Source organism: Salvelinus namaycush, unplaced genomic scaffold (genome assembly GCF_016432855.1).
Source record: "Salvelinus namaycush isolate Seneca unplaced genomic scaffold, SaNama_1.0 Scaffold1059, whole genome shotgun sequence".
Lineage (NCBI taxonomy): Eukaryota > Metazoa > Chordata > Actinopteri > Salmoniformes > Salmonidae > Salvelinus > Salvelinus namaycush.
The window spans coordinates 15,001-37,417 of NW_024057741.1; the positions used below are offsets into that span (position 1 = coordinate 15,001).

The following is a 22,417-nucleotide window of genomic DNA, read 5'->3' on the forward strand; positions in this document are numbered from 1 at the left end:
GCATGTGTGTGTACGGAGGTGTGTGTGTGTGTGTGACGTGTGTGTCTCTTTCCTCCAGGTTGTAGTTCAGGGTTCTTTGGTATCGACTGCTCCGAGGTGTGTCGGTGTCAGAACGGAGCGGACTGCGACCACATCACTGGTCAGTGCTCCTGTCGGACCGGATTCATCGGACACAGCTGTGAACTCAGTGAGTCCATCCCAACAATAACTGTGTGTGTATTGTCTACTAACTCTTCCTGTTCCTCTCAGAGTGTCCTCCCGGTACGTTTGGCTACAGTGGCAAGAAAAAGTTTGTGAACCCTTTGGAAATACCTGGATTTCTGCATAAATTGGTCATATAATTTGGTCTGATCTTCATCTAAGTCACATCATTAGACAAACACAGTGTGCATAAACTAATAACACACAAACAATTATGTGTTTTCATGTCTTTATTGAACACTATGTGTAAACATTCACAGTGCAGGGTGGGAAAAGTATGTGAACCCTTGGATTTAATATCTGGTTGACCCTCCTTTGGCAGCAACAACCTCAACCAAACATTTTCTGTAGTTGCGGATCAGACCTGCACAACGGTCAGGAGGAATTTTGGACCATTCCTCTTTACAAAACTGTTTCAGTTCAGCAATATTCTTGTGATGTCTGGTGTGAACCGCTCTCTTGAGGTCATGCCACAGCATCTCAATCGGGTTGAGGTCAGGACTCTGACTGGGCCACTCCAGAAGGCGTATTTTCTTCTGTTGAAGCCATTTTGTTGTTAATTTACTTCTGTGTTTTGGGTCATTGTCCTGTTGCATCACCCAACTTCTGTTGAAGTTGGCAGACAGATAGCCTAACATTCTCCTGCAAAATGTCTTGATAAACTTGGGAATTCATTTTTCTGTCAATGATAGCAAGCTGTCCAGGCCCTGAGGCAGCAAAGCAGCCCCAAACCATGATGCTCCCTCCACCATACTTTACAGTTGGATGAGGTTTTGATGTTGGTGTGCTGTGCCTTTTTTCTCCACACATAGTGTTGTGTGTTCCTTCCAAACAACTCAACTGTAGTTTCATCTGTCCACAGAATATTTTTGCCAGTAGCGCTGTGGAACTTGGGAGAGTTTATAGACTATTTGTCTTAACGTGGACTGATGAACATCAAGGCTTTTAGAGATACTTTTGTAACGTTTTCCAGCTTTATGCAAGTCAACAATTCTTAATCTTAGGTCTTCTGAGATTTATTTTGTTCGAGGCATGGTTCACATTAGGCATGGCTTCTTGTGAATAGCAAACTCAAATTTTGTGTGTTTAAAAAAAAAGAATATTCACCCCTTTTTTCTCCCCAATTTCGTGGTATCCAATTGGTAGTTACAGTCCTGTCTCATCGCTGCAACTCCCGTACAGACTCGGGAGAGGCGAAGGTCGAGAGCCATGTGTCCCCCGAAACACAACCTAACCAAGCCACACTGCTTCTTGACACAATGCCGATCCAACCCGGAAGCCAGCCGCACCAATGTGTCTGAGGAAACACTGTCATAAACACCTGGCAACCGTGTCAGCGTGCACTGCCCCCGGCCCGCCACAGGAGTCGCTAGTGTGTGATGAGACAAGGATATCCCTGCTGTCCAAACCCTCCCTAACCCGAACGATGCTGGGCCAATTCTGCGCCGCCCCATGGGCCTCCCACTGCCTTAGACCACTGCGCCACTCGGGAGGCCCATGGGTGTTTTTATGGGGCAATCTCGTCTCATTGATTGGACTCCAGGTTAGCTGACTCCTGACTCCAATTAGCTTATGGAGAAGTCATTAGCCTAGGGGTTCACATACTTTTTCCAACCTACACTGTAAATGTTTAAATGATGTATTCAATATAGACAAGAAAAATACAATCATTTGTGTGTTATTAGTTTAAGTACACTGTGTTTGTCTAATGATGAAGATCAGATCAAATTTTATGACCAATTTATGCAGAAATCCAGGTAATTTCAAAGGGTTCACATACCTTTTCTTGCCCCTGTATATAGTGTGTGTATATTGTCTACTAATTCTTCCTGTTCCTCTCAGAGTGTCGTCCCGGTACGTTTGGCTACGGCTGTCAGCAGCTGTGTGTGTGTCTGAACAACGCCACCTGTGACTATGTGACTGGGACCTGCTACTGCAGCATCGGATACAAAGGCATCCGCTGTGACCAGGGTAAGTGTCTGTCTGTCTGTCTGTCTGTCTGTCTGTCTGTCTGTCTGTCTGTCTGTCTGGTAGATCACTGTCATGACATACTGTATTTTTCTGTGTCTGTCTGTCTGTCTGTCTGTCTGTCTGTCTGTCTGTATGAAAGTGTACGTGTGTGTGTTTGTGTTTGCTGACCGATGTGCAAGGTGGACAGAGTTTACACTTTTAGGACTATCCTATTTGTTCTATTATATTGGACAAGCTATGTCCTGCACACCTCATGTTCTGAGAATGTGTGCTCATATTGCAGTATGTATTTGATCCAGGTCTGGTGTTTATGACAGTATTTGATCCAGGTCTGGTGTTTATGACAGTATTTGATCCAGGTCTGGTGTTTATGACAGTATTTGATCCAGGTCTGGTGTTTATGACATTATTTGATCCAGGTCTGGTGTTTATGACAGTATTTGATCCAGGTCTGGTGTTTATTACAGTATTTGATCCAGGTCTGGTGCTTATTACAGTATTTGATCCAGGTCTGGTGTTTATTACAGTATTTGATCCAGGTCTGGTGTTTATTACAGTATTTGATCCAGGGCTGGTGTTTATTACAGTATTTGATCCATGTCTGGTGTTTATTACAGTATTTAATCCAGGTCTGGTGTTTATCACAGTATGTGATCCAGGTCTGGTGTTTATTACAGTATTTGATCCAGGTCTGGTGTTTATTACAGTATTTGATCCAGGGCTGGTGTTTATTACAGTATTTGATCCAGGTCTGGTGTTTATTACAGTATTTGATCCAGGTCTGGTGTTTATCACAGTATTTGATCCAGGTCTGGTGTTTATCACAGTATGTGATCCAGGTCTGGTGTTTATCACAGTATGTGATCCAGGTCTGGTGTTTATTACAGTATTTGATCCAGGTCTGGTGTTTATTACAGTATTTGATCCAGGTCTGGTGTTTATTACAGTATTTGATCCAGGGCTGGTGTTTATTACAGTATTTGATCCAGGTCTGGTGTTTATTACAGTATTTGATCCAGGTCTGGTGTTTATCACAGTATTTGATCCAGGTCTGGTGTTTATTACAGTATTTGATCCAGGTCTGGTGTTTATTACAGTATTTGATCCAGGGCTGGTGTTTATTACAGTATTTGATCCATGTCTGGTGTTTATTACAGTATTTGATCCAGGTCTGGTGTTTATCACAGTATGTGATCCAGGTCTGGTGTTTATTACAGTATTTGATCCAGGTCTGGTGTTTATTACAGTATTTGATCCAGGGCTGGTGTTTATTACAGTATTTGATCCAGGTCTGGTGTTTATTACAGTATTTGATCCAGGTCTGGTGTTTATCACAGTATGTGATCCAGGTCTGGTGTTTATCACAGTATGTGATCCAGGTCTGGTGTTTATTACAGTATGTGATCCAGGTCTGGTGTTTCTTACAGTATGTGATCCAGGTCTGGTGTTTATTACAGTATGTGATCCAGGTCTGGTGTTTCTTACAGTATGTGATCCAGTGTTTCTGTGTGTATTAATGGTGATCTAGTGTTAAACGTTTGTGTGTTTATATAGATATGCCCCCCCCCTCTCTATTCCAGCTGCCCTGATGATGGAGGAGCTGAATCCTTACACTAAGATCAGCCCGGCCTTGGCATCAGAGCGCCAGTCAGCGGGCGCGGTCATGGGCATCATCTTCCTCCTCCTCTTCATCATGACCGTGTTGGGGGTGGTGGTGTGGTGGCGGCATCAGCAGAGAGAGAAAGGAGGGCAACACATGCCCAGTGTGTCCTACAGCCCTGCCCTGAGGATCAGCAGCCAGGGTTACTCCCTCTCTGGTGAGACACTCCAGACTCTACCACTTAGTCATGTTAACTAAGTCAGTCAGGGTTACTCCCTCTCTGGTGAGACGCTCCAGACTCTACCACTTAGTCATGTTAACTAAGTCAGCCAGGGTTACTCCCTCTCTGGTGAGACGCTCCAGACTCTACCACTTAGTCATGTTAACTAAGTCAGCCAGGGTTACTCCCTCTCTGGTGAGACGCTCCAGACTCTACCACTTAGTCATGTTAACTAAGTCAGTCAGGGTTACTCCCTCTCTGGTGAGACGCTCCAGACTCTACCACTTAGTCATGTTAACTAAGTCAGTCAGGGTTACTCCCTCTATGGTGAGACGCTCCAGACTCTACCACTTAGTCATGTTAACTAAGTCAGTCAGGGTTACTCCCTCTCTGGTGAGACGCTCCGGACTCTACCACTTAGTCATGTTAACTAAGTCAGTCAGGGTTACTCCCTCTCTGGTGAGACGCTCCAGACTCTACCACTTAGTCATGTTAACTAAGTCAGTCAGGGTTACTCCCTCTCTGGTGAGACGCTCCAGACTCTACCACTTAGTCATGTTAACTAAGTCAGCCAGGGTTACTCCCTCTCTGGTGAGACGCTCCAGACTCTACCACTTAGTCATGTTAACTAAGTCAGTCAGGGTTACTCCCTCTCTGGTGAGACGCTCTGGACTCTACCACTTAGTCATGTTAACTAAGTCAGTCAGGGTTACTCCCTCTCTGGTGAGACGCTCCGGACTCTACCACTTAGTCATGTTAACTAAGTCAGTCAGGGTTACTCCCTCTCTGGTGAGACGCTCCGGACTCTACCACTTAGTCATGTTAACTAAGTCAGTCAGGGTTACTCCCTCTCTGGTGAGACGCTCCAGACTCTACCACTTAGTCATGTTAACTAAGTCAGTCAGGGGTTTACAAATGTTTACTATAATGTTGTTAAGACTTTATCCACAGGTCTGGACTCTCTCCACAGGACTGTCTCTATACAGTGTGGACTCTCTCCACAGGACTGTCTCTATACAGTGTGGACTCTCTCCACAGGACTGTCTCTATACAGTGTGGACTCTCTCCACAGGACTGTCTCTATACAGTGTGGACTCTCTCCACAGGACTGTCTCTTTACAGTGTGGACTCTCTCCACAGGACTGTCTCTTTACAGTGTGGACTCTCTCCACAGGATTGTCTCTATACAGTGTTGACCCTCTCAACAGGACTGTCTCTTTACAGTGTGGACTCTCTCCACAGGATTGTCTCTATACAGTGTTGACCCTCTCAACAGCACTGTCTCTTTCTAAATTCGGGGGTGATCTGACTAAATGTGGGGATAATCTGACTAAATTCGGGGGTTATCTGACTAAATTCCGGGGTAATCTAACTAAATTCGGGGGTGATCTGACTAAATTCCGGGGTTATCTGACTAAATTCTGGGGTAATCTAACTAAATTCGGGGGTTATCTGACTAAATTCGGGGGTTATCTGACTAAATTCCGGGGTAATCTAACTAAATTCGGGGGTTATCTAACTAAATTCGGGGGTTATCTAACTAAATTCGGGGGTTATCTGACTAAATTCCGGGGTAATCTGACTAAATTCGGGGGTGATCTGACTAAATTCGGGGGTTATCTGACTAAATTCGGGGGTTATCTGACTAAATTCCGGGGTAATCTGACTAAATTCGGGGGTTATCTAACTAAATTCGGGGGTTATCTGACTAAATTCCGGGGTAATCTGACTAAATTCGGGGGTGATCTGACTAAATTCGGGGGTGATCTGACTAAATTCGGGGGTTATCTGACTAAATTCCGGGGTAATCTGACTAAATTCGGGGGTGATCTGACTAAATTCGGGGGTTATCTGACTAAATTCCGGGGTAATCTAACTAAATTCGGGGGTTATCTGACTGAATTCCGGGGTGATCTGACTAAATCTGGGGGTGATCTGACTAAATTCGTGGGTGATCTGACTGAATACGGGCTGATCTGACTAAATTCGGGGGTGTCCTAACTAAATTCGGGGTGATCTAAATAAATTCGGTGGTGTCCTAACTAAATTCGGGGTGATCTAAATAAATTTGGGGGTGTCCTAACTAAATTCGGGGTGATCTAAATAAATTCGGTGGTGTCCTAACTAAATTCGGGGTGATCTAAATAAATTTGGGGGTGTCCTAACTAAATTCGGGGTGTCCTAACTAAATTCGGGGTGATCTAACTAAATTCGTGTGTGATCTGTCTGAACTCTCTTTGCAGCTAGATCCTCCTCTCTCTTGCTGTTTGTGTTCTCAGCAAACTCAGCTTTCTGATGAAACCTCTGTCTTTACAGCCTTATATTGAACATGTCCCGATGGAGCTGTGTGTTTTTGCGTTTGCTCGCGTGCCTGCCCACGTGACTGTGTGTGTGTGTGTAGAGTCCTATAAGCTGATGTTTCTGTAGTGAGCAGGGCTTCAGTGTACAGGCTTATTCTCCTCTCTAGACTCATCTCCTACCAACAGCAACGTCAGTCGTTGTTTCACTAACCCCTCCTACCACACTCTGGGAGCATGTACCTACGCTGGCCATTACGCCAAGCCTGACAAGAAGACCAGAAGGGCCAAGGTGGGTGGCAACGAACATTCACTTTATTTATGCTAAGAGGACATACAGGCAACTGCCAAAATAAAGAAAACAAAAAACATCAAAATGTGTTAATAGGGAGTTGGGCCACCACGAGCAGACAGACCGGCTTCAACGCACCTTGTCATAGATTCTACAGGAGTCTGGAACTCTATTGGAGGGATGTGACACCTTTCTTCCACCAGAAAATTCCATCATGTGGTGTTTTGTTGATGGTGGTGGAAAACACTGTATTAGGATCTGCAACAGAATCTCCCAAAAGTGTTCAATTGGGTTGAGATCTGGTGACTGAGACGGGCCAGGGCATATGGTTTACATCGCTTTCATGCTGATCAAACCATTCAGTGACCACTCGTGACATGTGTATGGGTCATTGTCATTGTATGGGGAAGCAAAAAGCTACCGTTACTATGTTAATTGCTTCATTAACTCAGGAACCACATCTGTGTGGAAGCAGCTGGTTTCAATATACTTTGTATCCCTCATTTACTCCAGTGTTTCCTTTATTCTGGCAGTTACCTGTACATTGGCATTCTCCAAAAAATATGTGTCTTTTATTTGTCAGTTCTTTGTGTGTTTTTCCACGTGTAGCAGCTCCTCTTCCTGTGGTCCTCATTAGCTGTTCCACGTGTAGCAGCTCCTCTTCCTGTGGTCCTCATTAGCTGTTCCACGTGTAGCAGCTACTCTTCCTGTGGTCCTCATTAGCTGTTCCACGTGTAGCAGCTCCTCTTCCTGTGGTCCTCATTAGTTGTTCCACGTGTAGCAGCTCCTCTTCCTGTGGTCCTCATTAGCTGTTCCACGTGCAGCAGCTCCTCTTCCCGTGGTCCTCATTAGCTGTTCCACGTGTAGCAGCTACTCTTCCTGTGGTCCTCATTAGCTGTTCCACGTGCAGCAGCTACTCTTCCTGTGGTCCTCATTAGTTGTTCCACGTGTAGCCGCTCCTCTTCCTGTGGTCCTCATTAGCTGTTCCACGTGTAGCAGCTACTCTTCCTGTGGTCCTCATTAGCTGTTCCACGTGTAGCAGCTCCTCTTCCTGTGGTCCTCATTAGCTGTTCCACGTGTAGCAGCTCCTCTTCCTGTGGTCCTCATTAGCTGTTCCACGTGTAGCAGCTCCTCTTGCTGTGGTCCTCATTAGCTGTTCCACGTGTAGCAGCTCCTCTTCCTGTGGTCCTCATTAGCTGTTCCACGTGTAGCAGCTACTCTTCCTGTGGTCCTCATTAGCTGTTCCACGTGTAGCAGCTCCTCTTCCTGTGGTCCTCATTAGTTGTTCCACGTGTAGCAGCTCCTCTTCCTGTGGTCCTCATTAGCTGTTCCACGTGCAGCAGCTCCTCTTCCCGTGGTCCTCATTAGCTGTTCCACGTGTAGCAGCTACTCTTCCTGTGGTCCTCATTAGCTGTTCCACGTGCAGCAGCTACTCTTCCTGTGGTCCTCATTAGTTGTTCCACGTGTAGCCGCTCCTCTTCCTGTGGTCCTCATTAGCTGTTCCACGTGTAGCAGCTACTCTTCCTGTGGTCCTCATTAGCTGTTCCACGTGTAGCAGCTCCTCTTCCTGTGGTCCTCATTAGCTGTTCCACGTGTAGCAGCTCCTCTTGATGTGGTCCTCATTAGCTGTTCCACGTGTAGCAGCTACTCTTCCTGTGGTCCTCATTAGCTGTTCCACGTGTAGCAGCTCCTCTTCCTTTGGTCCTCATTAGCTGTTCCACGTGTAGCAGCTCCTCTTGCTGTGGTCCTCATTAGCTGTTCCACGTGTAGCAGCTCCTCTTGCTGTGGTCCTCATTAGCTGTTCCACGTGTAGCAGCTCCTCTTCCTGTGGTCCTCATTAGCTGTTCCACGAGTAGCAGCTCCTCTTCCTGTGGTCCTCATTAGCTGTTCCACGTGTAGCAGCTCCTCTTGCTGTGGTCCTCATTAGCTGTTCCACGTGTAGCAGCTCCTCTTCCTGTGGTCCTCATTAGCTGTTCCACGTGTAGCAGCTACTCTTCCTGTGGTCCTCATTAGCTGTTCCACGAGTAGCAGCTCCTCTTCCTGTGGTCCTCATTAGCTGTTCCACGTGTAGCAGCTCCTCTTCCTGTGGTCCTCATTAGCTGTTCCATCTGCAGCAGCTCCTCTTGCTGTGGTCCTCATTAGCTGTTCCACGTGTAGCAGCTCCTCTTGCTGTGGTCCTCATTAGTTGTTCCACGTGTAGCAGCTACTCTTCCTGTGGTCCTCATTAGCTGTTCCACGTGTAGCAGCTCCTCTTGCTGTGGTCCTCATTAGCTGTTCCACGTGTAGCAGCTCCTCTTCCTGTGGTCCTCATTAGCTGTTCCACGAGTAGCAGCTCCTCTTCCTGTGGTCCTCATTAGCTGTTCCACGTGTAGCAGCTCCTCTTGCTGTGGTCCTCATTAGCTGTTCCACGTGTAGCAGCTCCTCTTCCTGTGGTCCTCATTAGCTGTTCCACGTGTAGCAGCTATTCTTCCTGTGGTCCTCATTAGCTGTTCCACGAGTAGCAGCTCCTCTTCCTGTGGTCCTCATTAGCTGTTCCACGTGTAGCAGCTCCTCTTCCTGTGGTCCTCATTAGCTGTTCCATCTGCAGCAGCTCCTCTTGCTGTGGTCCTCATTAGCTGTTCCACATGTAGCAGCTCCTCTTGCTGTGGTCCTCATTAGCTGTTCCACGAGTAGCAGCTCCTCTTCCTGTGGTCCTCATTAGCTGTTCCACGTGTAGCAGCTCCTCTTCCTGTGGTCCTCATTAGCTGTTCCACGTGTAGCAGCTCCTCTTGCTGTGGTCCTCATTAGCTGTTCCACGTGTAGCAGCTCCTCTTCCTGTGGTCCTCATTAGCTGTTCCACGTGTAGCAGCTACTCTTCCTGTGGTCCTCATTAGCTGTTCCACGAGTAGCAGCTCCTCTTCCTGTGGTCCTCATTAGCTGTTCCACGTGTAGCAGCTCCTCTTCCTGTGGTCCTCATTAGCTGTTCCATCTGCAGCAGCTCCTCTTGCTGTGGTCCTCATTAGCTGTTCCACATGTAGCAGCTCCTCTTGCTGTGGTCCTCATTAGCTGTTCCACGAGTAGCAGCTCCTCTTCCTGTGGTCCTCATTAGCTGTTCCACGTGTAGCAGCTCCTCTTCCTGTGGTCCTCATTAGCTGTTCCACGTGTAGCAGCTCCTCTTCCTGTGGTCCTCATTAGCTGTTCCACGAGTAGCAGCTCCTCTTCCTGTGGTCCTCATTAGCTGTTCCACGTGTAGCAGCTCCTCTTGCTGTGGTCCTCATTAGTTGTTCCACGTGTAGCAGCTACTCTTCCTGTGGTCCTCATTAGCTGTTCCACGTGTAGCAGCTCCTCTTCCTGTGGTCCTCATTAGCTGTTCCACGTGTAGCAGCTACTCTTCCTGTGGTCCTCATTAGCTGTTCCACGAGTAGCAGCTCCTCTTCCTGTGGTCCTCATTAGCTGTTCCACGTGTAGCAGCTCCTCTTGCTGTGGTCCTCATTAGCTGTTCCACGTGTAGCAGCTCCTCTTGCTGTGGTCCTCATTAGCTGTTCCACGAGTAGCAGCTCCTCTTGCTGTGGTCCTCATTAGCTGTTCCACGTGTAGCAGCTCCTCTTGCTGTGGTCCTCATTAGTTGTTCCACGTGTAGCAGCTACTCTTCCTGTGGTCCTCATTAGCTGTTCCACGTGTAGCAGCTCCTCTTCCTGTGGTCCTCATTAGCTGTTCCACGTGTAGAAGCTCCTCTTCCTTTGGTCCTCATTAGCTGTTCCACGAGTAGCAGCTCCTCTTCCTGTGGTCCTCATTAGCTGTTCCACGTGTAGCAGCTCCTCTTCCTGTGGTCCTCATTAGCTGTTCCACGTGTAGAAGCTCCTCTTCCTGTGGTCCTCATTAGCTGTTCCACGAGTAGCAGCTCCTCTTCCTGTGGTCCTCAGTCTGTGTGTGTTTCCTTCCCAGGTGAAGGACAAGAGGTTAAACAGGAATAGTGCTCCAGAGTGGACAGCCTACTATAACCTTGATGAACTGGGTATGTCTGGCGACTCCCTTATAAACCCATTGGAAATACAAGTTGATTTGGGATTGTTTAACAAAACATTAGGAACACCTGCTGTATAGATGGCCATATACACTGACTGTACAAAACTTTAGGAACACCTGCTGTATAGATGGCCATATACACTGACTGTACAAAACATTAGGAACACCTGCTGTATAGACGGCCATATACACTGACTGTTCAAAACATTAGGAACACCTGCTGTATAGACGGCCATATACACTGACTGTACAAAACATTAGGAACACCTGCTGTATAGACGGCCATATACACTGACTGTACTAAACATTAGGAACACCTGCTGTATAGACGGCCATATACAAGTTTCCTCTAGAACACAGTCTAATAATCTGTCCCTTTAACATCTCTGTAGGTGTGTACCGTGTAGACAGACTGTTAATCTGTCCCTTTAACATCTCTGTAGGTGTGTACCGTGTAGACAGACTGTTAATCTGTCCCTTTAACATCTCTGTAGGTGTGTACCATGTAGACAGACTCTTAATCTGTCCCTTTAACATCTCTGTAGGTGTGTACCGTGTAGACAGACGTTACAGCTCCTGCCATGAACAGTACTACAGAGGTAGAGTATGAGACTCCACTATGTCCTTATGAAGAAGAGGACCATATCATCTAACAGAGTGGTTGTCTGTGTTACCCAAAGACTTTCCTGCACTGTAGTGTGTGACTGCATGTGTGCTGTGTGTGTGTTTGTGTCAGAGTGTGTGAGCGGAGCGAGGAGCGGAGCGAGGAGTGGAGGGTGCCCAATTTGACTGGAGCGCGGAGCGAGTTTCCCAAAGGCTGGAACGTCGGCCTTCTCGCCCGCTCCTGTTTCGCTCCAGTACCTCTCCAGCAGCGCTCACTTCATGAGCTCAGTCCATGCCCGTCCCAGCATACATCTGGATAGTCTACTTGTGTGCTGCTATAGCCCCTTGCTTTAGCTACTACAATAAAATTTGATTTGATATATACACTGCTCAAAAAAATAAAGGGAACACTAAAATAACACATCCTAGATCTGAATGAATGAAATATTCTTATTAAATACTTTTTTCTTTACATAGTTGAATGTGCTGACAACAAAATCACACAAAAATTATCAATGGAAATCAAATTTATCAACCCATGGAGGTCTGGATTTGGAGTCACACTCAAAATTAAAGTGGAAAACCACACTACAGGCTGATCCAACTTTGATGTAATGTCCTTAAAACAAGTCAAAATGAGGCTCAGTAGTGTGTGTGGCCTCCACGTGCCTGTATGACCTCCCTACAACGCCTGGGCATGCTCCTGATGAGGTGGCGGATGGTCTCCTGAGGGATCTCCTCCCAGACCTGGACTAAAGCATCCGCCAACTCCTGGACAGTCTGTGGTGCAACGTGGCGTTGGTGGATGGAGCGAGACATGATGTCCCAGATGTGCTCAATTGGATTCAGGTCTGGGGAACGGGCGGGCCAGTCCATAGCATCAATGCCTTCCTCTTTCAGGAACTGCTGACACACTCCAGCCACATGAGGTCTAGCATTGTCTTGCATTAGGAGGAACCCAGGGCCAACCGCACCAGCATATGGTCTCACAAGGGGTCTGAGGATCTCATCTCGGTACCTAATGGCAGTCAGGCTACCTCTGGCGAGCACATGGAGGGCTGTGCGGCCCCCCAAAGAAATGCCACCCCACACCATGACTGACCCACCGCCAAACCGGTCATGCTGGAGGATGTTGCAGGCAGCAGAACGTTCTCCACGGCGTCTCCAGACTCTGTCACGTCTGTCACGTGTGCTCAGTGTGAACCTGCTTTCATCTGTGAAGAGCACAGGGCGCCAGTGGCGAATTTGCCAATCTTGGTGTTCTCTGGCAAATGCCAAACGTCCTGCACGGTGTTGGGCTGTAAGCACAACCCCCACCTGTGGACGTCGGGCCCTCATACCACCCTCATGGAGTCTGTTTCTGACCGTTTGAGCAGACACATTCACATTTGTGGCCTGCTGGAGGTCATTTTGCAGGGCTCTGGCAATGCTCATCCTGCTCCTCCTTGCACAAATACTTATTTTCCACCATAATTTGCAAATAAATTCATTAAAAATCCTACAATGTGATTTTGTCTGTCATACTTGTAGTATACCTATGATGAAAATTACAGGCCTCTCTCATCTTTTTAAGTGGGAGAACTTGCACAATTGGTGGCTGACTAAATACTTTTTTGCCCCACTGTATACTGTATATATATACAAATATAAAAATTATACTTTTCATTCAAATCATATGGTTTGGTTTCAAAACTTCAAAACCTTATGGTAGGTCCAGGTAGTCACAACAATAGATGAGTGTTGGTTAAATGGTAGGTCCAGGTAGTCACAACAATAGATGGGTGTTGGTTAAATGGTAGGTCCAGGTAGTCACAACAACAGATGGTGTTGGTTAAATGGTAGGTCCAGGTAGTCACAACAATAGATGGGTGTTGGTTAAATGTTAGGTCCAGGTAGTCACAACAATAGATGGTGTTGGTTAAATGGTAGGTCCAGGTAGTCACAACAATAGATGAGTGTTGGTTAAATGGTAGGTCCAGGTAGTCACAACAATAGATGGGTGATGGTTAAATGGTAGGTCCAGGTAGTCACAACAATAGATGGGTGTTGGTTAAATGGTAGGTCCGGGTAGTCACAACAATAGATGGGTGTTGGTTAAATGGTAGGTCCAGGTAGTCACAACAATAGATGAGTGTTGGTTAAATGGTAGGTCCAGGTAGTCACAACAATAGATGGGTGTTGGTTAAATGGTAGGTCCAGGTAGTCACAACAATAGATGAGTGTTGGTTAAATGGTAGGTCCAGGTAGTCACAACAATAGATGAGTGTTGGTTAAATGGTAGGTCCAGGTAGTCACAACAATAGATGGGTGTTGGTTAAATGGTAGGTCTGGGTAGTCACAACAATAGATGAGTGTTGGTTAAATGGTAGGTCCAGGTAGTCACAACAATAGATGGGTGTTGGTTAAATGGTAGGTCCAGGTAGTCACAACAATAGATGAGTGTTGGTTAAATGGTAGGTCCAGGTAGTCACAACAATAGATGGGTGATGGTTAAATGGTAGGTCCAGGTAGTCACAACAATAGATGGGTGTTGGTTAAATGGTAGGTCCAGGTAGTCACAACAATAGATGAGTGTTGGTTAAATGGTAGGTCCAGGTAGTCACAACAATAGATGGGTGATGGTTAAATGGTAGGTCCAGGTAGTCACAACAATAGATGAGTGTTGGTTAAATGGTAGGTCCAGGTAGTCACAACAATAGATGAGTGTTGGTTAAATGGTAGGTCCAGGTAGTCACAACAATAGATGGGTGATGGTTAAATGGTAGGTCCAGGTAGTCACAACAGTAGATGGGTGTTGGTTAAATGGTAGGTCCGGGTAGTCACAACAGTAGATGGGTGTTGGTTAAATGGTAGGTCCAGGTAGTCACAACAATAGATGAGTGTTGGTTAAATGGTAGGTCCAGGTAGTCACAACAATAGATGGGTGTTGGTTAAATGGTAGGTCCGGGTAGTCACAACAATAGATGGGTGATGGTTAAATGGTAGGTCCAGGTAGTCACAACAGTAGACTGGTGTTGGTTAAATGGTAGGTCCGGGTAGTCACAACAGTAGACAGGTGTTGGTTAAATGGTAGGTCCAGGTAGTCACAACAGTAGACTGGTGTTGGTTAAATGGTAGGTCCGGGTAGTCACAACAGTAGATGGGTGTTGGTTAAATGGTAGGTCCAGGTAGTCACAACAATAGATGGGTGTTGGTTAAATGGTAGGTCCGGGTAGTCACAACAATAGATGGGTGTTGGTTAAATGGTGATTATAATGAATGGAGGGAATTTGGAGCGGCTAGTTTTTTTTCTTCCTGTGAGCGAGGAGCGGTTTTTAACAGAGCGGTTGGAAAGGACGTGCAGAGCCGGAGCGTTGCACCGCTCTGTAAGCAATGAGCGGGATTTCAGACCACTCAACACCGCTCACACACTCTGGTTTGTGTATAAACTGACGTGTATGAACTGGTGTGTGTGTTTTGACCTCTGTGTGTGTTTTGACCTCTGTGTGTGTTTTGACCTCTCTGTGTGTTTTGACCTCTCTGTGTGTTTTGACCTCTGTGTGTGTTTTGACCTCTCTGTGTGTTTTGACCTCTGTGTGTGTTTTGACCTCTGTGTGTGTTTTGACCTCTGTGTGTGTTTTGACCTCTGTGTGTGTTTTGACCTCTGTGTGTGTTTTGACCTCTCTGTGTGTTTTGACCTCTGTGTGTGTTTTGACCTCTGTGTCTCTCTCTCCACAGGGCACGCCTGTGATCTCCTGCTCCTCTGTGTGTGTTCCTTCCTCCTGATGGTCTCACACACTCCTCTCTGGTCCCGTCCTCCAGTCTCTAACTAACACACTCCTCTCTGGTCCTCTCCTCCAGTCTCTAACTAACACACTTCTCTCTGGTCCTCTCCTCCAGTCTCTAACTAACACACTCCTCTCTGGTCCTCTCCTCCTCTCCTCCAGTCTCTAACTAACACACTCCTCTCCGGTCCTCTCTGGTCCTCTCCTCCAGTCTCTAACTAACACACTCCTCTCTGGTCCTCTCCTCCAGTCTCTAACTAACACACTTCTCTCTGGTCCTCTCCTCCAGTCTCTAACTAACACACTCCTCTCTGGTCCTCTCCTCCTCTCCTCCAGTCTCTAACTAACACACTCCTCTCCGGTCCTCTCTGGTCCTCTCCTCCAGTCTCTAACTAACACACTCCTCTCTGGTCCTCTCCTCCAGTCTCTAACTAACACACTCCTCTCTGGTCCTTTCCTCCAGTCTCTAACTAACACACTCCTCTCTGGTCCTCTCCTCCAGTCTCTAACTAACACACTCCTCTCTGGTCCTCTCCTCCAGACTCTAACTAACACACTCCTCTCTGGTCCCGTCCTCCAGTCTCTAACTAACACACTCCTCACTGGTCCTCTCCTCCTCTCCTCCAGTCTCTAACTAACACACTCCTCTCTGGTCCCGTCCTCCTCTCCTCCAGTCTCTAACTAACACACTCCTCTCTGGTCCTCTCCTCCAGTCTCTAACTAACACACTCCTCTCTGGTCCTCTCCTCCAGTCTCTAACTAACACACTCCTCTCTGGTCCTCTCCTCCTCTCCTCCAGTCTCTAACTAACACACTCCTCTCTGGTCCTCTCCTCCAGTCTCTAACTAACACACTCCTCTCTGGTCCTCTCCTCCAGTCTCTAACTAACACACTCCTCTCTGGTCCTCTCCTCCTCTCCTCCAGTCTCTAACTAACACACTCCTCTCTGGTCCTCTCCTCCAGTCTCTAACTAACACACTCCTCTCTGGTCCTCTCCTCCAGTCTCTAACTAACACACTCCTCTCTGGTCCTCTCCTCCTCTCCTCCAGTCTCTAACTAACACACTCCTCTCTGGTCCCGTCCTCCTCTCCTCCAGTCTCTAACTAACACACTCCTCTCTGGTCCTCTCCTCCAGTCTCTAACTAACACACTCCTCTCTGGTCCTCTCCTCCAGTCTCTAACTAACACACTCCTCTCTGGTCCTCTCCTCCAGTCTCTAACTAACACACTCCTCTCTGGTCCTCTCCTCCAGTCTCTAACTAACACACTCCTCTCTGGTCCTCTCCTCCAGACTCTAACTAACACACTCCTCTCTGGTCCCGTCCTCCAGTCTCTAACTAACACACTCCTCACTGGTCCTCTCCTCCTCTCCTCCAGTCTCTAACTAACACACTCCTCTCTGGTCCCGTCCTCCTCTCCTCCAGTCTCTAACTAACACACTCCTCTCTGGTCCTCTCCTCCAGTCTCTAACTAACACACTCCTCTCTGGTCCTCTCCTCCAGTCTCTAACTAACACACTCCTCTCTGGTCCTCTCCTCCTCTCCTCCAGTCTCTAACTAACACACTCCTCTCTGGTCCTCTCCTCCAGTCTCTAACTAACACACTCCTCTCTGGTCCTCTCCTCCAGTCTCTAACTAACACACTCCTCTCTGGTCCTCTCCTCCTCTCCTCCAGTCTCTAACTAACACACTCCTCTCTGGTCCTCTCCTCCAGTCTCTAACTAACACACTCCTCTCTGGTCCTCTCCTCCAGTCTCTAACTAACACACTCCTCTCTGGTCCTCTCCTCCTCTCCTCCAGTCTCTAACTAACACACTCCTCTCTGGTCCCGTCCTCCTCTCCTCCAGTCTCTAACTAACACACTCCTCTCTGGTCCTCTCCTCCAGTCTCTAACTAACACACTCCTCTCTGGTCCTCTCCTCCAGTCTCTAACTAACACACTCCTCTCTGGTCCTCTCCTCCAGTCTCTAACTAACACACTCCTCTCTGGTCCTCTCCTCCAGTCTCTAACTAACACACTCCTCTCTGGTCCTCTCTGGTCCTCTCCTCCAGTCTCTAACTAACACACTCCTCTCTGGTCCCGTCCTCCAGTCTCTAACTAACACACTCCTCTCTGGTCCTCTCCTCCAGTCTCTAACTAACACACTCCTCTCTGGTCCTCTCCTCCTCTCCTCCAGTCTCTAACTAACACACTCCTCTCCGGTCCTCTCTGGTCCTCTCCTCCAGTCTCTAACTAACACACTCCTCTCTGGTCCTCTCCTCCAGTCTCTAACTAACACACTCCTCTCTGGTCCTCTCCTCCAGTCTCTAACTAACACACTCCTCTCTGGTCCTCTCCTCCAGTCTCTAACTAACACACTCCTCTCTGGTCCTCTCCTCCAGACTCTAACTAACACACTCCTCTCTGGTCCCGTCCTCCAGTCTCTAACTAACACACTCCTCTCTGGTCCTCTCCTCCTCTCCTCCAGTCTCTAACTAACACACTCCTCTCTGGTCCTCTCCTCCAGTCTCTAACTAACACACTCCTCTCTGGTCCTCTCCTCCAGTCTCTAACTAACACACTCCTCTCTGGTCCTCTCCTCCTCTCCTCCAGTCTCTAACTAACACACTCCTCTCTGGTCCTCTCCTCCAGTCTCTAACTAACACACTCCTCTCTGGTCCTCTCCTCCAGTCTCTAACTAACACACTCCTCTCTGGTCCTCTCCTCCTCTCCTCCAGTCTCTAACTAACACACTCCTCTCTGGTCCCGTCCTCCTCTCCTCCAGTCTCTAACTAACACACTCCTCTCTGGTCCTCTCCTCCAGTCTCTAACTAACACACTCCTCTCTGGTCCTCTCCTCCAGTCTCTAACTAACACACTCCTCTCTGGTCCTCTCCTCCAGTCTCTAACTAACACACTCCTCTCTGGTCCTCTCCTCCAGTCTCTAACTAACACACTCCTCTCTGGTCCTCTCTGGTCCTCTCCTCCAGTCTCTAACTAACACACTCCTCTCTGGTCCCGTCCTCCAGTCTCTAACTAACACACTCCTCTCTGGTCCTCTCCTCCAGTCTCTAACTAACACACTCCTCTCTGGTCCTCTCCTCCTCTCCTCCAGTCTCTAACTAACACACTCCTCTCCGGTCCTCTCTGGTCCTCTCCTCCAGTCTCTAACTAACACACTCCTCTCTGGTCCTCTCCTCCAGTCTCTAACTAACACACTCCTCTCTGGTCCTCTCCTCCAGTCTCTAACTAACACACTCCTCTCTGGTCCTCTCCTCCAGTCTCTAACTAACACAACACCCCATAAACAAACTCACTTCTTTTGGATTTAAATGCTTCATACTGTGATATGCTGCTAATGCTGTGAATGTTGTGTCCTGTGTCATTTATCCTGTACTCTGTTTTTAATTGTTTTTCTCCAGGTTGTCAGTGGATAATAGTTTTCACTTGTCTTACCTCCTGGGGTAGAATTGTAATCTTATGTTGTATTCGCCTCCCAATGTTGATATGACGAATGCATTGAAAGGCTGTTCAATGTCATTGCTGATATCAGAATCCTTCGCTAACAGATACCTTTACCTTGGTAAAAGTGCTCCTGTCTTCCTGCTTCTCAGTGTGTTATTTGTGTTTGTCAGACTACATGAAGGGTTCGCTGTCCAGCAGCTGCTCTCTGAACAGTGAGAACCCCTACGCCACCATCAATGACCCGCTGGCCGTGGCCTGTAAACACACAGAGAGCAGCTATGTAGAGATGAAGAGTCCTGTCCACCACGACATGTCCTACTGCTCCTCTGCTATAGTCACCACCATCACCAGCAAGAATGTCTATGACGTGGGTGAGTTATAGATATATAGATGTCCTACTGCTTCTCTGCTATAGTCACCACCACCACCAGCAAGAAGGTCTATGACGTGGGTGAGTTATAGATATATAGATGTCCTACTGTCCTCTGCTATAGTCACCACCATCACCACCAGCAAGAAGGTCTATGACGTGGGTGAGTTATAGATATATAGATGTCCTACTGCTCCTCTGCTATAGTCACCACCACCACCAGCAAGAATATCTATGACGTGGGTGAGTTATAGATATATAGATGTCCTACTGCTCCTCTGCTATAGTCACCACCACCACCAGCAAGAAGGTCTATGACGTGGGTGAGTTATGGGGGATCCCCTTAGTTCTGGAGAAGATGAGCTCATGAGGAAGATGAATTCGTTTTTCTGTGTAACTGACTGGTTATCAGTCTGTTGTCTCTGTCTGTTGTCTCTGTCTGTTGTTTCAGTCTGTTGTTTCAGTCTGTTGTCTCTGTCTGTTGTCTCTGTCTGTTGTCTCTGTCTGTTGTCTCTGTCTGTTGTCTCTGTCTGTTGTCTCTGTCTGTTGTCTCTGTCTGTTGTCTCTGTCTGTTGTCTCTGTCTGTTGTTTCAGTCTGTTGTTTCAGTCTGTTGTCTCTGTCTGTTGTCTCTGTCTGTTGTCTCTGTCTGTTGTCTCTGTCTGTTGTCTCTGTCTGTTCTTTCAGTCTGTTGTCTCTGTCTGTTGTTTCAGTCTGTTGTCTCTGTCTGTTGTCTCTCTCTCTCTGTCTGAGGGGGTTATTGTGGAGGGCACTTGTATGAAGTGTTTGAATGATGATAAAAGTTCAAACCTCTCTTTCTCTCTTCATCCCTCCATCCCCCTATCTCTATCCCTCCATCCCCCTATCTCTATCCCTCCATCCCCATATCTCTATCCCTCCATCTCTATCCCTCCATCCCCCTATCTCTATCCCTCCATCCCCCTATCTCTATCCCTCCATCTCTATCTCTATCCCTCCATCTCTATCTCTATCCCTCCATCCCCCTATCTCTATCCCTCCATCTCTATCCCTCCATCCCCCTATCTCTATCCCTCCATCCCCCTATCTCTATCCCTCCATCCCCCTATCTCTATCCCTCCATCCCCCTATCTCTATCCCTCCATCTATATCCCTCCATCTCTATCCCTCCATCCCCCTATCTCTATCCCTCCATCTCTATCCCTCCATCCCCCTATCTCTATCCCTCCATCCCCCTATCTCTATCCCTCCATCCCCCTATCTCTATCCCTCCATCCCCCTATCTCTATCCCTCCATCCCCCTATCTCTATCCCTCCATCCCCCTATCTCTATCCCTCCATCCCCCTATCTCTATCCCTCCATCCCCCTATCTCTATCCCTCCATCCCCCTATCTCTATCCCTCCATCTCTATCCCTCCATCCCCCTATCTCTATCCCTCCATCCCCCTATCTCTATCCCTCCATCCCCCTATCTCTATCCCTTCATCCCTCCATCCCCCTATCTCTATCCCTCCATCCCCCTATCTCTATCCCTCCATCTCTATCCCTCCATCCCCCTATCTCTATCCCTCCATCCCCTTATCTCCATCCCCCCTTTAGAACCCAAGGTGAGTGTTCTCCAGGGCTGTAATGGTGTGGTGGTTCCCACGTACCCTCAGAACCCGTACGACCTCCCCAGGAACAGCCACATCCCCAGCCACTACGACCTGCTGCCCCTGAGACACAGCCAGAGCTACAGCCCTACACACAGCCAGAGCCACAGCCACCAGAGCCACAGCCCACCCCTGCCCGGCAGCCCTACCAGCTCCCTGCTATAGATAGACCACTCCCTAACGCTGGGCCGCGACCTTAGACCTATGACTTACTGTTGGGGCACGGGCTGCTCCACCTGGGGTTGCGGATAAAGACTGTATTGTGACTATAGAGACAAAGTACCAGTACAACATCAGTGTTGTGGACATACTAGATGATATACCAACAGAGGCTCTGTGTGGACTCACTGCTGTGTGGACTCACTGCTGTGTGGACTCACTGCTGTGTGGACTCACTGCTGTGTGGACTCACTGCTGTGTGGACTCACTGCTGTGTGGACTCACTGCTGTGTGAGACTGGATAAAGCATACTGAAAGTGTAATATATTAGAGCTATTTGAAGTGTCTGAGGAAGACACTGGGAAGTGATATAACTAGTGGAGATGTGTGGTACCCTCTTTGTTTACACTCTGGCTCGGTGGAGGACACACACATATCCTAGGGAAGGAAGGAAGGACAGACACACGCACACATACACACACACACACTATGAAACAGACCTGTGGAGTCATGAACACAAAAGATCATGGACCACTATATAGTCATGCCTGGCTCAGTGATTCTATTCCATGTCTGGATTGGGTGACCAGAGAACCAACCAGGCTGCCCCTAGAGAAGGACAAACCAACAGGAAGTAACCAGGCTGCCCCTAGAGGACAAAACCACCAGGAACCAACCAGGCTGCCCCTAGAGGAGGACAAAACCACCAGGAAGTAACCAGGCTGCCCCTAGAGAAGGACAAAACCACCAGGAACCAACCAGGCTGCCCCTAGAGGAGGACAAAACCACCAGGAAGTAACCAGGCTGCCCCTAGAGGAGGATAAAACCACCAGGAAGTAACCAGGCTGCCCCTAGAGGAGGACAAACCACCAGGAAGTAACCAGGCTGCCCCTAGAGGAGGACAAAACCACCAGGAAGTAACCAGGCTGCCCCTAGAGAAGGACAAAACCACCAGGAACCAACCAGGCTGCCCCTAGAGGAGGACAAAACCACCAGGAAGTAACCAGGCTGCCCCTAGAGGAGGATAAAACCACCAGGAAGTAACCAGGCTGCCCCTAGAGGAGGACAAACCACCAGGAAGTAACCAGGCTGCCCCTAGAGGAGGACAAACCACCAGGAAGTAACCAGGCTGCCCCTAGAGGAGGACAAACCACCAGGAAGTAACCAGGCTGCCCCTAGAGGAGGACAAACCACCAGGAAGTAACCAGGCTGCCCCTAGAGGAGGACAAACCACCAGGAAGTAACCAGGCTGCCCCTAGAGGAGGACAAACCAACAGGAAGTAACCAGGCTGCCCCTAGAGGAGGACAAACCACCAGGAAGTAACCAGGCTGCCCCTAGAGGAGGACAAACCACCAGGAAGTAACCAGGCTGCCCCTAGAGGAGGACAAACCACCAGGAAGTAACCAGGCTGCCCCTAGAGGAGGACAAAACCACCAGGAAGTAACCAGGCTGCCCCTAGAGGACAAAACCACCAGGAAGTAACCAGGCTGCCCCTAGAGGAGGACAAACCACCAGGAAGTAACCAACCCCTAGAGGACAAAACCACCAGGAAGTAACCAACCCCTAGAGGACAAAACCACCAGGAAGCAACCAGGCTGCCCCTAGAGAAGGACAAACCACCAGGAAGTAACCAGGCTGCCCCTAGAGGACAAAACCACCAGGAAGTAACCAACCCCTAGAGGACAAAACCACCAGGAAGCAACCAGGCTGCCCCTAGAGAAGGACAAACCACCAGGAAGTAACCAGGCTGCCCCTAGAGGAGGACAAACCACCAGGAACCAACCAGGCTGCCCCTAGAGAAGGACAAACCACCAGGAAGTAACCAGGCTGCCCCTAGAGAAGGACAAAACCACCAGGAAG

At 48.2% G+C, this 22,417-nt stretch overlaps 1 protein-coding gene across 1 annotated transcript in view; it reads left to right on the top strand.

Annotated features, from left to right (window-relative positions):
• The window catches only part of LOC120035433 (multiple epidermal growth factor-like domains protein 11), a gene marked incomplete at its 5' end in the record, with an annotated part of 30,883 nt that extends 10,321 nt beyond the window's left edge, over positions 1-20,562 (top strand). The window contains 8 exons of the mRNA XM_038982178.1: positions 59-187; positions 2,044-2,172; positions 3,753-3,989; positions 6,460-6,581; positions 10,506-10,575; positions 11,132-11,185; positions 18,568-18,768; positions 20,345-20,562. Of these exons, the coding sequence (XP_038838106.1) occupies positions 59-187; positions 2,044-2,172; positions 3,753-3,989; positions 6,460-6,581; positions 10,506-10,575; positions 11,132-11,185; positions 18,568-18,768; positions 20,345-20,562 (1,160 nt within the window). The remainder of the gene's footprint in view (positions 1-58; positions 188-2,043; positions 2,173-3,752; positions 3,990-6,459; positions 6,582-10,505; positions 10,576-11,131; positions 11,186-18,567; positions 18,769-20,344) is intronic.
• Between the last annotated feature and the right edge of the window lie 1,855 nt (positions 20,563-22,417).